The sequence below is a fragment of the Dipodomys merriami genome, unplaced genomic scaffold (assembly GCF_024711535.1).
Source record: "Dipodomys merriami isolate MVZ:Mamm:240054 unplaced genomic scaffold, mDipMer1.0.p SCAF_27, whole genome shotgun sequence".
In the NCBI taxonomy this organism is placed as follows: Eukaryota; Metazoa; Chordata; class Mammalia; order Rodentia; family Heteromyidae; genus Dipodomys; species Dipodomys merriami.
In genome coordinates, this window is record NW_027204159.1 from 1803641 (window position 1) to 1822374 (window position 18734).

General features: G+C 35.4%; 1 protein-coding gene across 6 annotated transcripts in view; it reads left to right on the forward strand.

Moving 5' to 3' along the window:
• Positions 1–18734, forward strand: part of Fer (FER tyrosine kinase) — a 371379-nt gene that overhangs the window by 74561 nt on the left and 278084 nt on the right. For all 6 annotated transcript variants that reach the window (XM_070036017.1, XM_070036018.1, XM_070036020.1 and 3 more), the window contains 3 exons: positions 3158–3295; positions 4680–4799; positions 16822–16944. In XM_070036017.1, coding sequence (XP_069892118.1) covers positions 3158–3295; positions 4680–4799; positions 16822–16944 — 381 coding nt within the window. The remainder of the gene's footprint in view (positions 1–3157; positions 3296–4679; positions 4800–16821; positions 16945–18734) is intronic.

Genomic DNA, 18734 nt, shown 5'->3' on the forward strand with positions numbered 1-18734 from the left:
CTCTGTATGATACTAAACATAACAAATGTTAATAGAGTCTTCGCTGTGTACAAAAGCATACTCTGATATGCATTTGGTATATAGAGATGTACAGGCTAAATTCTTACCTTTGAGGAGGTGACAATATACTCTCATCAGTAAGTCACAAGACACATACATTTGCCACAGATGTTGACATAGGCAACAGAGAGAGATGAACCACTTATAGAAGGCCTTCATCTCTTTTATTAGCTGGTTTAGCCCTTTGCAAATGGTTAGATTACATTTTCTTTCAGAGAAAATGTGCAACAGGAATTCTTTAATATTACAGTTGTGCATTAGAGTAGGGCAGGGAAGATAGAAAGGAAATGAATGACAAAAGGTTAGAAAAGATGAGATGAGTGGTTGGTTATTTCACAGGTGGAAGGAAGTAACTTTGGCAAATTAAGTGCCAATTTTTCTTATAGTTTAGTTAATTTGTTGATTGTTATATAAATTGACACCTGAACTCTTTGTTTTATTTGTTTGTTCATTTTTATTTTTTGCAGTCCTGGGCCTTGAACTCAGGGCCTGGGCATTGTCCCTGAGCCTCTTTGTGCTCAAGGCTAGTGCTCTACTACTTGAGCCACAGTACCACTTCCAGCTTTTCTGATTGGAGATAAGAGTCTCATGGACTTTCCTGCTTAGGCTGCCTTCAAACTATGATCCTCAGATCTCAGCCTCCTGAGTAGCTAGTATTATAGGAGTGAGCCACCAGCACCTGGCTTTTCTGTTTATTATTGTTTTTTGACTGTACTGAGGTTTAAATTCAGGGTCTTGTGCCTAGTTTAGTAATTTTTCAAATAGTACCCCTCAGATTGTGATCCAGCTGCATTGCTGCAGCTTACATATCTGGAATCATAAGCCACTATTACTTGCTTTTTGTGGTTGTGATTAGGTCTCATTACATTTTTGAATAGGCTAGCCTCTAACCATGAGTCTTCTATATAGCTAGGATGACAGGTGTATACCACTCTGACTATCCATGAACCTGTAGTTTTTTGTACTTTGAAATATAGCAGTTGGGCACCAGTGGCTCATGCCTGTAACCTATTACATGAAAAAGTCTTTTTTTCTTTTTGTAAAACATTCTGAATTGTATTGGGCAACACATTTTCTATTTTAATACTTACATAGAATAGTCCCTTTACGTATAAATGTTTTAGATAAGGGATCTAGATTATCAATGGTTCTTGAGCAATAATGACTTCTAGAACTTTTGAAATGAGATCAAATTTGATGTTACCTTTCAGACTCTTCTTGACTTAGTTTTGCTTAATGTGAAAGTATGTAATGTGAAAGTATGAAGATAACTTTGTGTATGTGTGTATGTGTGTGTGTATCTCTGTGTGTGTATCTGTGTGTGTGTGTGTGTGTGTATGTGTATGTGTGTAAAACTCAATTTTACATGATCTCCATTTTCATTCTAAGGAAAGAAGATAAATGTTTTTAGTCAGCTTGGGTGTGTTAATTTTCCATTGATGATAAAATAGTGAAATATCTACTTAAAACATTTAATTTATGAATCTAGCTACATTATATATTTTTTCCTATTTTCATTTTACAAACGAAAAAATTCAAAATTATTGAATTTTTAATAACATTTTTTCATTATCACTGTAAAATTTATTTGGGACAAAATAGTTTGTTGTACATTGCATTAGATCTAGCATTTAAACATCTAACCATGATGTTAATACTCAAAGGGAATCCTGTGTGACAAGTGTCCTTTCATGCACTGTTGAGAGATTTCTACTTTCTCCGTTTGTCTGAGGTATAAATATTGGTTCATGTCAGAGCCATTTAATGATGTCCATTTTATGACTATTTATTCCTATTAATATTGACTAAATCTGTATTTAAATTACTCTACTTTCCCTTTTAAACGTATCTATTAATCATGTCTACAATCATTTGAAACTAGCATTACCTGAGCAAGTTTAAAGCTATTTTTTTAATCCAACACTTTTTCTATTTAAAACAAAGTATTTGAAAGAGCATTTCATAATAATGGAGCCTTGTGAATAATAATTTTGATTTATTATTAGTAGAAGAAATAAAAATTACAATTTATGCTGGGTGCTGGTGGCTCACGCCTGTAATCCTAGCTACTCAGGAGGCTGAGATCTAAGGATCGCGGTTCAAAGCCAGCCCGGGCAGGAAAGACCGTGAGACTCCTATCTCCAATAAACCACCAGAAAACCGGAAGTGGTGCTGTAGCTCAAGTGGTAGAGCGCTCACCTTGAGCTGAAGAGCTGAAGGACAGTGCTCAGGCCCAGAGTTCAAGCCCCACAACCGACAAAAAAAAAAAAATAAATAAAATAAATTACAATTTATATGTATTTGGGAATAAGTTCATTTGCACTTGCTTTGAAGCCACTATTGACCAGTAGAATTTGTTTTGCGGCATAGCATTTTTTAAGTAAGGATATTTGGTCTTTGTAACAAAAAAGACTTTCTTTACTTTTATATTTATTGGACAAGGCTGATAACTTTGATGACATTTTTGCTACAGACTGGAGTCAGGAGAAGAGATGAAGGGTCATGGAACATATAGATTTAGGGTTGCAGAAAGTCATGGAAGATATGTTGAAGTAAGTTCTATACATAAAAAAGAACAAACCTCAGGAGCAGATGGATAACTGAGAGGTAGGGTAAATAATGAATATAATTTTCCCTAGGTCCATCAATTTCTTTACAAATGACATAATATCATCCTTTCTAATGGATTATTAGTAAAATTCCATTGTATATATACACTGTCCTTTTCTTCTTCTTTTGCCTTTTTCTTCTTTTTTTTTTTTTCCTTTTGGTGCTAGTACTGGGTCTTGAACTCAGGGCCTGCTGATGTTGCTTGCTCAAAGAGGGCACTCTATCACTTGACCTAAGCCTTTATTTCTGGCTTTTTATTGTTTTATTATAGATTAAGTAGTCTCTTTAAGACACTAAAGAGTCTCAAATTTGTCTGCCTGGGATGGCCCTGAACCATAATCTTCAGAACTCAGCTTCCTGATAGAATTATAGGCATGAGGCACTGCTCTGAGGCAGATAGTACATTTCTTATGTTTAATTTTCAAAACTCTTTTTGGGGCTTTGTCTCTCTTGATTAAAAACTTGAAATGTTATAATTTTTTTTCAGAAAAGGTATATTGGATGAATACAGCCAGATAACCAGTCTTGTTACAGAGGAAATAGTGAATGTCCATAAGGAGATTCAAATGTCAGTTGAACAGATAGATCCTGAAACAGAATATAATAATTTCATAGAGGTTCATAGGTAAGATATTTTCATCCCTTGTTATTTATGAAAATATTTTATCTTTATATAATGTTTGAAAAAAGTAAAAAAGATGTTACTGGGACATAGTATCTTTCAGATTAATTTGCTTTTAAATTTTAGAGATTCAATGTTGATAACTAATTCATATAATTCTATTAAAAAGTTTATCAGTTACTATATCACATTGTTTAACCTGCAAAATCATATATATAATATGGTTTTTATATCATATTTATAATATGATCCTATTATATCATTTATAATATGATAATAATATATTTATAATATGATAATAATGCTGTGAATTTATATGGACAGTAAGTTTTCTGAGGCACCAATTGCTTTTTCAAGCATTCATCTTATTTTATTTATTTTATTTTTTATTTTTGTAAGTAAGTTTTTTATTGTGAAAATACCAATCAGAGGGGTTACAATTACATGAGCAAGGTAATGAATACATTTCTTATAAAGCATTGTTGCCTTCTCCTTTGTTTTTCCCCTACCATCCCTGCCCTCCCATCTCCATGACTACATTCTGGCCTCCCCCCTCCCCACGCCAAAGTTGTAAAGTTTGTTTTTTTGACATACTGTCTTGTACATCTCATTGTTGCAATGGGTCCACCTGTATCCCTATTTAAACAATTTGTTTTTTTTCCTTCCCCTCCCCCAATCATACCAACATCAAATACAGTGAAAGCAGGGGTTATACCGTTGGGGAGGGACATAAAAAGCAACAAAGAAATCACCTTATAAATATGTTAGAAACAATAGCAAGCAAGAAAAAAAAACCACTTGTGTCCTTATCTTGGGGTTCATTTCACCTAACATCATATTTTTTTTTTAATTGTGAAAATACTGTACAGAGGGGTTACAATTACATGTGCAAAATAATGAGTACATTTCTTATCAAACATTGTAGCCTCCTCCTGTTTCCCCTTTCCATCCCTTTCCATCCTCCTCCCTCCCCCACCCAAATCTCCTCCCTCCCCTCCCCGAAAGTTGTAGCATTCCTCATCTTAATTTATACTTAAGGAAAGTGACAAGAAAAAAAGCAGGTACATGTCTGTATTCTATAAATGAAAGAAATAAAGCTCACATTATATAAATAGCTCTCAGGGGCTGGGAAGGTGGCTCAGTGGTAGAGCACTTGCCTTGCCTGCATGAGGCCCTGGGTTCGATTCCTCAGTACCATATAAGCAAAAAGAAAAAAGACGGAAGTGGCACTGTGGCTGAAGTGGTAGAGTGCTAGCCTTGAGCTAAAGAGCTGAGGGACAGCGCCCAGGCCCAGAGTTCAGGCCCCACGACCAGACCCTCCCCTCCCCCCCCCCCAAAAATATATAGTATGTTTATATTAATTAGAATTCTTTGGTTATCTTGCTAGAACAACAGCTGCTAAAGAACAAGAAATAGAATTTGACACTTCCTTATTAGAAGAAAATGAAAACCTTCAGGCGAATGAAATTATGTGGAATAATTTAACAGCAGAAAGTTTGCAAGTAATGTAAGTATCATTGAGAAATGTTAATTTTATTTATTATTACCATTTTTTATAACTTCAAAAATCAAACTTTTTTGATGTTACTTTAATATCTCCAATTATTAGTAATACCTTATATTAGAATAATGTCCATTTTAAATCCACCTCTAATCCTTATTGGCAGAATCATTTTGAAAATGAAGACAGTGCAAGTGTTATTGGTGTTATAACATTTAGTACAAAATTGGACTTTTTTTTTGTTTGTACTGGAGTTTTGAGTCGTGCATTTGTGAGGCAGGGTCTCTGCTTGAGCCATGCCCCAAGACAGTTTTGTTTATTTATTTTTGGGATAAGTTCCTTTTCTTTTCTTGGTGCCTAGTCTGGAATGTGATCTTCCTATTTTTGCCTGTCATATCAGTAGGATGACAGGCAAATACCGCCATGCACAGCTTAACGGTAGAGATGGAGGTCTCAGGAACTTTTTGTCTGAGTCAGGCTTCAGCCTGGCTTCTACCAGAACAGAACATTGCTTTTACCAGAAAAACAAGTTTCTACCTCCAGAGTAGCTGAAATTTCAAGGATGAGCCACCAGTTTCAGCACAATTTTTCTTTCAATTGCATTATTTTCTCTTGAAGCAAGGATATCTTTTATGATAGACTATTGAACAACTTCTATTTTATTTTTTGTTGCCTAAAAAAATTAAAGGAATTTTGATATATTAATGTGCTTTTTAGTATTATGCAACTATTAAATACTATTTTCTGAATTTTAGGAGCATAATTAAGGCACTATACTATTAAATATTTAACTTGTCTCCTAATTTGTTTGAGGAAAATACAAAGAAATGCATTTATTAGTAAACTGTATACATACTTGTGTTTGTATCAAAACTAAAACTAAAAATAAGTATGTACATAGGAATGGGTCTCTTCAAACTGGATATGTTATATTATTTTGCTTGTTGAAATTTTAAATTGTAGCCAAAATTCCTCATCTAACAAAATTAATTTCCTCCTACTCACTAACACTGAGGTGGTATGACAATTTGCTAAAATAGGACTGTGGGATTAATTTTTGGATTTGAGCAATAGAAAATCTCTTGGAAAAGGGTTTGAAATCTTTAAAGGTAGCCTGATTGAATTAAAGGAATTTACATGCTTTTAATACCTCTGTTTAAGATGAAGCATTAATTATGGAATACTGAAATTTGAGGGGAATGGAGGCATGGGTGTTCCCCACGTAGTGAGCATGATTTGACTATTAAATTTTGACCTTTTACATTTAGAATGTTACCCATCTCTAAACTAGTAGTTCTCACTTGCATCGATTTTGTTTTCTAAGGGATATTTGACAATGGTTGGGAATGTTAGCCAGGAATCTCCTGCTGTTCACAATAAAGATGAACTCATGGCACTGAATGGTTGGTAGAGAGTTTCTCAATTCCTGTGTAGTAAGACATCCTTTCCTTGTCTTATTTCATGTGCTGCATGGTAAACAAGGCATGTTACTCCTGATTTTCTTATTACTATTTTGTTCTCCAATAACTTGCCTATCCTTTAAAATTTTAAGTGGGTATTTAAAGTTATCTAGATTAAAATTCAAGAAGCATATACTGATATTGACAACTTCTTTTTATAAACCTCAAAATAGAATGAATATATAGATTTTGCAGTTTAATGCGCTAAAATTAAAAGTATCTATAATAATTTTAGGAACCATCAGAGATTTGTGACCATAGAATTTATTTTGTCTTTTAGGGTACAATAAGAATAAATTAGTTTCATAAATTAGTATTTTTTACTGTGGTGATAAAGTGATGAGCAAAAATACAATAAATTAGAGATAATAAATTTTTGATAATACAGAAAATTTGTTTACATCTTACTGAGATAAAACTTTTAGCTACATTTTATTCAACAGTGTCTATATGCCTTATATTTTATTCCAGAAAGCATTACTCATTGTTTTAATCATTTTAAGATAAATTTTAAGCTGGGCTTTGGTGGCTCACGCCCGTGATCCTAGCTACTCAGGAGGCTGAGATCTGAGGATTGTGGTTCAAAGCCAGACAAGGAAGTAAAGTCTGTGGGACTCATCTCTTATTAACCACTAGAAAACTGAACGTGGCTTTGTGGCTCAAAGTGGTAGAGCATTAGCCTTGAGTGAAAGAGCTCTCAGGGACAGCGCTCAAGGCCAGAATTCAAGCCCCATGACTACCACCACCACCACCACCACCACCACTACCACCACCACCAACATCACCAACAACAACCAAAAGATAAATTTTAGATAATTCCCTTGAAACTGGTTTGTGTGTGTGTGTATAATCCTGGGAAGAGATAGTCTTGAGAAATTATAAAGTAATTTTTGAAATAAAAAAATACAAGAAAGAACCTAATTCTAGATTGGCAAATATTAAGTAATTTGGTAACATTCATTGTCATATAAGGCATTAAGAAGTGAACCTTTTTATGAAGTATTGGTAGAAATGTAAATTCTATAACTTCCTTTGCCAAAAGGAATCATCCTTGCCAAAATTATCTTTAAGAAAATAAATTTAAGCCCTTTACAGTGGAAATCTAGTGATAAATTATACATAATAGCTACCACCTTTAACTCCCTAATACTCCAAAAGTATTTTTAGCATACTCTCAACTATATATATATATATATATATATATAAATTTTTTTTCTTGGTCGTGGGGCTTGAACTTTGGGCCTGGGCGCTGTCCCTCAGCTCTTCAGTTTAAGGCACGAACTCTACCATTTGAGCCACAGCGCCACTTCCAGTTTTCTGGTGGTTAATTGGAGATAAGAGTTTCATGGCTTTTTGCTGCTTGGGATGGCTTAGTACTGCAATCCTCAGATCTCAGCCTCCTGAGTAGCTAGGATTACACATGAGTGAGCCACCAGCGCTGGCTGTCAACTATATTTATACAGGTGTATTGATGTAGAAAAGTTAAACAAAGATTTTTCTTTTTCTTTTTTTTTTTTTTGGTTCGGTTGTGGGGCCTGAACTCTGGGCCTCAGTGCTGTCCCTCAGCTCTTAAGCTCAAGGCTAGCACTCTACCACTTGAGCCACAGTGCCACTTCCGGCTTTTTTTTCTTTTTTCTTATATGGTACTGAGGAATCGAACCCAGGGCCTCAGGCATGCAAGGCAAGCGCTCTACCACTGAGCCAACTTCCCAGCCCTAAACAAAGATTTTTGGGATTTTTAAAAAATGTTATTTTTCTAGTAAAGGTGATGTGCAGAGTGTTAACAGTTACATAAACAGGTAATGAGTACATTTGTTTTTGAACAGTGTCACTTCTTGCCTTTTTTCTTTTTTTCCTCCCAGTTTTTCCCCTCCTGACCCCACTCTTCATGTTATATAGTTCATTTTCAACATAGTGTCAAGTGCATATCACTGCTGAGTTAGTTCACCTTTTGTCACACTATTTCAGTGCTTCTCCCTTTCCATTCCCCAAACTGATAAACTTATATAGAAGACAGAGGTACAGAGATCAAAAACAGTGACAAAGGGGAAAATAACAACAACAACAAGAGAACAAAAACAAAGTAAAATAACAAACTTCTTGTTTCCATTTTTTGGCGTTTGTTTCGATAAACATCATTTTATAGGATTATAAGCACATACCTATTGAGCCTTTGTGATCCTCTCCTAAGAATATCCTCCTTTGGTCTCACTGTGTGAATCCTGTGTAATTATTATGTTCAAGTGTACTTTTTGTCTTTTTCCATCCAGTGTGTTTACTTTTAGATTTATAGGCACATTCTAGTTACAACAAATGAAGGAAACCATGCAACCTATGTTTCTATGGGTTTAGCTTACTATGCTACTACACTGTTGGTGAGACTAAACTTGTTCAACCACTTTGGCAAGAAGTATGAAGGTTCCTAAAAGGCTAACTATAGAGCTTCTCTATGACCCAGCAATTCCATTCCTAAGGATTTATCCAATTGACCACATAACAGGCCACACTCAAGCTACCATCACAGCCATGTTCATTGCAGCATTGTTTACCATAGCCAATATATGGAGTCAACCCAGATACCCCTCCATGGATGAGTGAATCAAGAAATATATACACAATGGGATATGTGCTTCTGTCAGAAAGAAGGTTATTTTACCATTTGCAAGGAAATGGAAAGACTTGTAAAAAGTAAGCGAGGATTGTAAATTTGTACACTCTTACTATATGGTGAAGGACTATTTCTATGCTTCTGATAAACTCTTACAGTGGACATGTGAGACTGTAATTTCATCATGCATGCTGTGGTTTATGTTCAGGCTTCTGAGGTTGCTTTCTCTGCTTTATTACTCATAATCTTGATACTTTTCCATTAGTAACCCTCTTAACCTTTCTCTCTTTAGAAAGATTCATTTTTTGTTCATTTATTAAAATTGAATATTGGAATTTTTCTCATATAATCACTAATTTAGCTGAATAGTATGAGACTCTAATTTTATTAAGTAACTTTAAAAGCCAAGTTATAAAAATTTGAACATTAGACTATATGCAAGTACTCACTATGTGATTTTTGTTATTTTGGATTCAGCAGGCATCGGCTTGTTATTTGCTTTAAACTTAAATGCAGGTATGAATAATCATAATAGTTTATGGCAGATTAAAAGATGGAAAGTTATTCTAAAATAATATGAATCTTAATGTATCTTTCAAACTGGTAATTCTGATTATTTTTAGCAAAACAGTAGACTTTGGTACCATTTAGTTGCTTAGACTTTATTTTCTAATTTTCAGGGAGGCCTCCTTAAGATTATACTGCCTGTTAGTGTGACATATTTTTTAATTCCCATAAAATGCAGTCTCATCTTCTATAGTAAAGCCCAGTCTTGCTCCTCATGTTTCCTACTACATTAAAAAAATTTAGAATCAGAACTTGTTTAGCATTTATAATAGAAAATAAGTAGGTTCCTTTAATTGAAGAATGGTAATTCCTGTAGAGCATGAATTATCTATCTACTAGCTATCTTCCTATCCATCTATCCAGTCTGCTTTTGTTAGACCATGAGCTAATAATACTGCTTACATTTTTAAGTAGTTGAAGAAAGTTAAAGAAGAAAATCTTCTTGTCAAAATTATTTGAAATTTGAGCATAAACCACATAAATAAAGTCTTAGGCCCACAGCTATGTCCATTCATTTATGTGTTGTCTGTGGGTGATTTCAGCTGCAGCAGTGGAGTCAAGCAGTGTGTTGTGATAGCGATCATGTGACCTGCTCATTGTTTGACGCTGCTGTTTGGCACAGTACAAATCATAGTGAAACAATGCAACCCAGAGCTGTTTTGAGTGCCACACATATTGGTGTCTTGCAGCATTTTACTTCCTTTTCATTATCTAGTCATGTCAAAAGAGGAGGAGAAAATGGTTTTTTAAATATATATTTGTTTATTGTAAAGATTCTGTACAGAAGGGTTACAGTTACATGAGTAGGGTAATGAGTACATTTCCTATTGAGCATTGTTACCTCCTCCTTTGGTTTTCCCCTTTCATCCCTTCCCTCCCCACTTCCCCAAACACCTCTTTTATAGGCACAATAAAGTTGTTTTGTTAGTAAGCTTGGCATCAAAACATCAAGTTTGGTTTTTAGTTGATTAGTATGCTAGAATTTTGTCAGACATATTTAGGAAGCATTTTTGAACTGAATGAGTTTAATACTTTGGAAGATCTGAAAGAATTAGAAGGTTTGATATTATGTTAGGAAATTTGAAGATAACAAAGAAGTTGTATGGGAGACAGTGCATTTGGTGGATTGAGAGAGGTCTTAGGAGGTGATTATCTTTAACAGAAACTCATAACCTTGCTTAATCTTGAGAAATATAAATATTTTGAGTTGTGGTACAAAAAGCCATCCATAAAAATGATACATTGCAGAAATTACAGTTTAAGGAAGTGATACAAAGAAATAGTTTATTTCTTCACTTTATTTTTCAATGATAAAAAAGTCACTTTAGGCAACTGTAGTCCTATTTTTTTTATTAACTCAAGGTCATAATTAGAATGATAATATTGGGGACTTTATGTATGAAATAAAGGTTAGGTAACTGTCTAAGAGTTGTAAATTTAGAAAATAATAGCTGACAGTTGGATGTTCTAAAAGTTCTAAAAGTTTATTATATACAATGTTTTTAGAATTTTATCTTTTAGTATAATTAAAAATTCAAACAATATGCAGTTGGGCTGAGGAGTAGTTTGGAGTAGAGTAATTGCCTAGTATGACTGAGGCCATTGAGGGGAAAAGTAAAAAGTAGTATAGAGGGGGAGAAAGTAACAAAGACATAGAACTCCTTTTTATTAGTTTCACCTTTGATGTAGTATGACCAAGACAGTAGTGAGAAGTTGGTTCCTATAATTTCAGATGGGAATGACAGATGATTGACACTGATTCTGCAGTTGGTTCAGGTATTCTATATTTCTATGAATATTAAATAAGATCATATCAATGTATCTACATATCTATGTATCTGTCTATCTGAAACATAGATTTCTACACAACAGAGAATCTATCTGTCTGTCTGTCTGTCTGTCTACTGTCTGTCAATCTATATTTGTTTAACAAGTCACTTGGAAGCCAGATGCTGATGGCTCATGCCTGTAATCCTAGCTACTCTGGAAGTTGAGATCTGAGTTTAAGGCCAGCCCAGTTGGGAAAGTCTGTAAGACTCTCATTTCCAATTTACCAACAAAATCCTGAAAGTAGAACTGTGGTTCAAGTGATAAGCTGCTAGCCTTGAACAAAATATGCTCAGGGACAGGGCTTAGGCCATGAGTTCAAACCCGAGGATGGGAGCAAAAAAACTCACAAAACAAGTCCATTGGAGCCTGGGAATGAAATGTAGCTTCTGAAAATGTTCTCTAATTTTGATAAAATAATTCCTTATCTGGCAGTAACAATGTGAACTATTCCATATAATTGAATTTGCCCCATTTTCACATGTTAATGTAATTTCTGTAGATATACTTGCTTAATTTCATTTAAGTTAATTATTATCTGATAAGACACAAGCACTTATTTATTTCTTAGTGTTTTTCTTTTACTTTTTTTTTTGTGTTATTATGGTTTGGAAAACTTCACATATTATATAATTAAAACTTCCAAAAGTACACATAAAGTAAGAATGTTTAAAGCTATAAGATGGAGTTAAAAATCTGTTGGCATGGTTAGTTAATTCTTCTACTTTTATGTCTTCTTAGTGAGAATTCTTGTTTAAGAATGAAACGATATGTTGATTTGTTGTGTAGTATTGAGTTTAATTCCAAATGGATTTTATAATGTAGGTTCCCTGTAGTTTCTTTGCCTGATTATTGGATTTTGATAGTTTACATACTCTGCTGGAACCTTCTGTGTGTCCCAAAGGAGTAGGGTTCCTCTGATAATTCTGGTAGGGAATAGAGTACATGGGGTACATTCTTCATGATTAGTCCTCTATGTGCATGCTGCAACAGGTGGGTGTGACCTATGTTTACATCCCATATAGGTGCCATGTTGACAATAGTTATTACACCTTCCTACTGCTTGGGGTGAGTTCTTGAGAGCAGGATTTCAGGCCCCTTCTTGATGTACTTACTTGGGGTTGGGTTGTTAGCTGTTTATTTGTTTATTTTTCCGGCTCTTATCTTTGAAGTTCAAGTAGCTGTTAAAGTGTAAGAGGGATGCAGTCATGGTTGGAGTAAGAGGTAAATTGTCTCAACTGGGCTTGATGTGTAGCTAAGTGTCAAACCATACTGCTTCAGATGCTGGGTTTAACCTAGTACTGCTCAGAGAAGACAAACCACAGTACCAACATAGAAACAAATGAGATATAGAAATACTGTAAAAACCAGTTAGAAAAGTACAACAGGGTAACAATAGAAAAGAAAGAGGAAAACATAAATGTAGAATGAAAATGTAAACATTGATAAAAGTAAAAAATAGTAATAAAAAAGGAAGAAGAAAAATAAAAAAGGAGCTAGAAGTGTGGCTCATGTGGTAGAGTACTGGCTATAAAAGAAAAAAAAAAAAACATGGATAGTTTCAGGCCCTAAATTCAAGTTGCAGTACTGGCACACAAAGAAAGGAAGAAAAAGAAAAGGAAAGAAAGGAAAGGAAGAAAAAGATAAGGAAAGAGGAAAAGAAAAATCTAAAGATTAAAAAATAGATGAAATAAGAAAAATAATGAAATAAAAATGTTCTTGCTAGCTAAGATTAGAGAAACTTCTTTCTGAGTCCTCCGATATTGGAATCATCCAGTATGAGGTTAGTGGTGGTACTGCTGAGACCTGCTGTAGTTACACGCAGTTCCCCTCAAAGGGACTGAGGCCTTCAAGGCTCAGGTGGTAGAATGCTTGCTTAGCCATATTTAGGCTGAGTCCTGCCCTGTTCTTCCTGCCTGGCTGACTTAAATGTATGTTATCCACTAAAGCGTTAGTAAGTGCTTTTGGTGCCTGCACTTGGAGCCACCACCTGCATGGCTGAGCTGTGGAGTAGGCAGGTTCACACTCACTCCAGAGCCTGTAGTCTGTATGCCAGGGCATGGAGAATGTTTAAGTTGCATCACCTCCCTCGATGCCTTAGAAGGCAGGCAGGAAGCAAACAGAATGCTGATTTGTATGCTGGTGAGTGGATTGCACAGGAGCTAAACAAACCATCTGCCTCGGTGTTGACATTCTCAAATTTGGTCCTCCACCAAACCGTGTGACCACTCACTCCTCAGAGAGGGCAGGATGATTGGGCACTGTGCCCTCCATAGGCCAGTCTGTATTATTCTTAAATCTTTGAGCAGATTTGGGACAGAACCTCCTTTACTCTATGACCACCTTGTCACTCTAAGGATGCTTTTTGGGTACCCTGAATATTGAATGTTCCCTGTTTTCTGAGTTCCAGAGCAGTTTACTTTGTAACCATAACCTTCTCAAGATGATTTTTGGTTATATAGCATTCAGAGATGGTGTGTGTGAGTGTGTGTGTGTGTGTGTGTGTGTGTGTGTGTGTGTGTATACACACACACACACACACACATATATGGTATACCTAATATATGTGTATATATTTGTGTGCATGTGTGTGTCTGCTGAGACTGAGGCTTGAACTCAGGGACTGAGGAGATAAAAATCTTACGGACTTTCTTGCCCTGGTTTGCTTTGAACTGCAGTCCCTAGATCTCAGCTTCCTTAGCAATTAGGGTTTCAGGCTTAGACAACAGCACCCAACTGTAATGGTTTTTAAAAGCTTATTTGTCAAGCAGGAGTCAGTTTCAGAGTCCTTACATCCATATCCTTCATGTAAGACTTACCATGGGTTTCTCCTCTGGCCAGGACTGGTAGACAGCTGTTGTTACAGGGGATGCCTATATTGCCCTTTTCACCTTGGACTTGTGACATTGGATTCCTCTCCCCTTGCTTGGGAGACGGTTGGAGTTGGGGATTGCTTTGTACTTTGCTCTAAGCTATTTCTCTGCTTCTCTGTGTTATTTAGTTTTCCTTTTACCTGGAGCTCTTCCTCTTCTTCTTTTTTTATTAATAAGTATTTTTTATTGTGAAAATACCGTACACAGAGGGGTTACAATTACATGAGCAAGGTAATGAGTACATTTCTTATCAAGCATTGCCTCCTCCTTAGTTTCCTCTTCGATGTGATTTTCCCTGACACTTGCAGTGTCGTGTAACAAGTTACTTCTATTTTATCATCTTGCCCTAGAACTTTCTGAATTTCTTTTTGATGAACTTCCATTTGTGTTTTTTGTCCCTTTTCCTGTTATATTATCTTCTTCCTAATGCTTTTTCTGCAGTAAAGACACTTTTGCTTGTATTTTGCAGTGTAAATATTATGGTCAGACTCTCATTTTTGCTCTTGAAGCAACTTATTAGATGTTTTAATTCAAATAAATTTAAATTTTATGTAGATTATTAAATACATTCTTTGTATATTTGGACTTCATGTCTTGCATTGAAAGATTGGAATTAAATGTTTTCATGTGTGCCATAGGAATATTAGTTTTATTGATAGAATTATTTCTTCAGTTTACATTAAGTGCTGAATAATTTCATAGAACTCCAAATTATTTGGTCTATTATGTATATTAAAATATCTTGAAGTCTAATATAGAAAATATTTTTCTTTAATATATATGTATATAAATAACTTTCCAAAACTTGGAAAAAATTATATTAAGTGAAGTAAGCCAGGCCCAAAGAAACATAGGTCCCATGGTTTCCCTTATTTGCAATGTCTAGTATATGTATGAGTCAAGCGGAAAAGGTCAGATAATGTGATGTCAGGAAAATGAACCCTTAGATATGTATTTTAATGCTTTTTTCTTTCATGCATGTGTTTCTAAGGCATTTATAAGATTATCTCTTTGTTGCTTTGTTGTCCCTCCCCCACAGTATAACCCCGGCTTTCACTATATTTGATGTCAGTATAACTTGAGGAGGAGATGGGGAAAAACCAGTTGTTTAAGGATACAGGTGGACCTGTTGCAACAATGAGAAGTACAAGTTGTCATGTCCAAAACGAGCTTTACAACATCGGTGCGGGGGGGGGGGGGAAGAGGGGGAAGGAGAAGGATTGGGATTGGGGGGTAGGGGGGAGGCTGGGAAGGGATGTGAAGGGTAAACAAAAGGAGGAGGCTGCAATGCTTGGTAAGAAATGTACGCATTATCCTGCCCATGTAATTGTAACCCCTCTGTACAGTATAAATTAAAAAAAATCTAAAAATAAATAAATAAATAAATAAATAACTTTCCAACTATCACATACTATGGAATCTCATTTTTTTACTTTAAAATAAGCGTAACAGTATCTATCTCATAATGTAATGAGGGGGAGAATGATGAAAGGGCTAACATCATTGAAGATGCAATGTATTCCTAAACTGATTAGTTGAATGGTAATTCCTGTCTACAACTACTTAAAGATAATAAAATATAATTTAAAAAGATTGTTATGAAGATTAAATGAAATGAAATATGCAAATTATCCCAATAACCATTTATTTGATGCCTAGCAAATGCCAGTCAAGTTATGATGTGTATGTAGTATATTAGTTCATTTTATCCTCACAACAATGATGAGGCAGATATTACTCTACCAAAATTCCAAATGAGGAAAAGAAATCAATAAGCTTAAGAATTTGCCCTGAGTCTCAGCTAACAATGGGCACACTCAGAATGCCAACATATGGTTTTCTGAAAACAGCAAGTACCATCTTTTCTATACATCCTCCTTTTGTGACAGGAAAGGCAGTTATTTACTTTTTTTTTATTATTTGGAAAACTTTTATTCAAACACTGAATGATTTTGAAGAATTGGATAAAATGGGTAAGTATCTGTGCATATGACATACCTAGGACAAACCTAAATTGATCTATCACACACAATTAAAGTTTAAGCAACAATAAAGAAGCTTCAACAATAACATGCCCTGAGACAAGATGGATTCATGGCTGAATTCTACCAGTAGACAGTGATTTACCGGGCTTCTCTTTTCTTCCAACTTTGTTTCAATTTCTCTCCGTTTTTTTGTGCCTGTCCTGAGTCTTAAACTCAAGGGTCTGGGCACTGTCCCTACCTTTTTTTGCTTAAGGCTAGCTCTCTACGACTTGAGCCACAGCTCCTCTCAACAGCATTTTTGGTATTTTATTGGAGATTAGAGTCTCACAGACTTTTTGTGCAGGTTGACTTCGAACTGGGATTGATCCTCAGATCTCAGCCTTCTGGGTAGTGAGAATTATAACATGAACCACTGGTACTGGGTTCTTTTTCTCTTGCAATCATAGGCTATAAGCCAACATTGGTCACGAGTACTTACTTTGAGTATTGAAAATATTATTTTCTGTGCTGTCCAATTAGGTAGCTACTAGTTACATGTTTCTCCTTAGCACTTGAAATATGACTAATGCAACCAATTGCCTTCATTTTAATTAAATTCTAGTTCACCACTAGTTTACACATTGCAGCCTTAGATATATGAATGCTCTTTTGATTTATGTAAAGCAGTTGGCATATTTAACGTGATAATGCTGAAACATTCCTTTCCAGGGTGAAAACATTAGAAGAAGAACTTACACAGACCCAACAACTGCTTTTAAACAAGGAAGAGACTGTCTTGGAGCTAGAGAAAAGAATTGAAGAGTCTTCTAAGACCTGTGAAAAAAAGTCTGAGTGAGTAAATGAAAAAACAATTTGAAGGAGTAAAGTTTAATTGATGTGATTTTACATAAATACTTGTTACATGGTATTATAAACATAATGGAAATGGAAAATATCATGTTCTGTTTTAAACTTTGTATAGTTGAGTTATTCTCTAGAACTCTAGAAAAATATGGTGTAGCCTAGGAAATGGTAGCCTATGTTCTTATATACTGAAATAATTATACATCTCAAAGTTTTAAGTGTGAAGAATCCTTTGTTAAAAGCTGTCTTTACTTTCCCACATACATTTTTACCAGGAGCACTGTAAATTTATTTGTTACAAAATGGCAAATATTACCTAAATATTGACACAATTATATTAGAAGGAAGGAAACAAATTCACTGAAAAATAGTGTTGGGTAAAGTAGTTCATACTTGTAATCCTTGCTACTTAGACACTGGACAAGTCAGCAAGACAGGCTTGTAGATTGAAAAAAAAAAAAAAGAAAGAAATTTGGTAACATAGATATCTAAACCTGACCACATTCCTATCCAATCTTTTCCCTGACTTCAGAAAAGGTTGTTTGTTTTAAGTCTACTTCTTGTGATTAAAAAAAAATCTATTTTATTTTACCAGAATGTTTATTATTGATTGATGGTGCCAGTCCTGGAGCTTGAACTCAGGGACTTGGTGCTATTGCTAAGCTTTTTTTGACCAAGGCTACTGTTCTACCACTTGAGCTATCGCCCCACTTCTGGCTTTTTGATGGTTAATTGGAGATGAGTGTTATGGACTTTTCTGCCCAGAATAACTTTTAACCATAGTCCTCAGATCTCATCCTCCTGAGTAGCTAGGATTACAGGCATGAGCTGATGGTGCCTGGAGAAAATTTACACATTAAAATGTGTCCTCTGCTTTTTTCCTTAACTGGATCTTGGTGCTTACTTTAAGTTTTGACTGAAATACACACACACACACACACACACACACACACACACACACCACACACACACACACACCACACACACACACACACACACACACACACACACACACACACACACACACACACACACACACACACACACACAGAGCAACCTTTCCCTTAAACTTCCCCATTCTTTTCTTTTTCAGTGCTAGTCATCAGACCTTGGGCCTGAATGTGCTAAGCAAATGCTCTGCCACTGAGCTAGTATAGTGTACTCCAGATTCTCACCCCACTTTGTAATCTCTATGTTTTCCCAATTCCTGTCTTTGCCTTCTGTTCTTTTAGCTTAAACATGTTCTAAGAGTACCTGTGCCATCTGTGCTCAGTAGTTTCCTCAATTATTGCTTCGGTTTTAACCCATATATTGCTGGCTTTTGCCCTATCACTATAGAAATAGGAATTTCTAAGAATACCAATGACCTTTTACATTGATGGCTAATTTTAGTAGCAATGCTCCCTGACTTCTTTATTGTATCTGACTTTGCTGACTTCATGTACCTTCTTTTCTTGCAGCATTTGGAACATAGTGCCAGGTTACTCCAATCTTTGCAGCTACTCCTTTGCAAACTTACTATTTTCTACTTAGCCAATTTGTTCTGGAAGTCCCAAAGGCATAGTTCTGGGCTGTGACTCTTCTTCCTGAACTCCTCTACCTGCTTTCCTAAAGATGGCCCACATTTATTCTTCTTCAGATTTCTTGCCAACTTGGTATTCCTCTTTTGAATAACAGTAGTATCCAACATGTACTACTACTAAAGCAACCATAGGTACTAAGTACCCATCGAGAGTTAGGCACACAAAAGGAGGGGAAAGGCTGAGCAACTGCAGTAA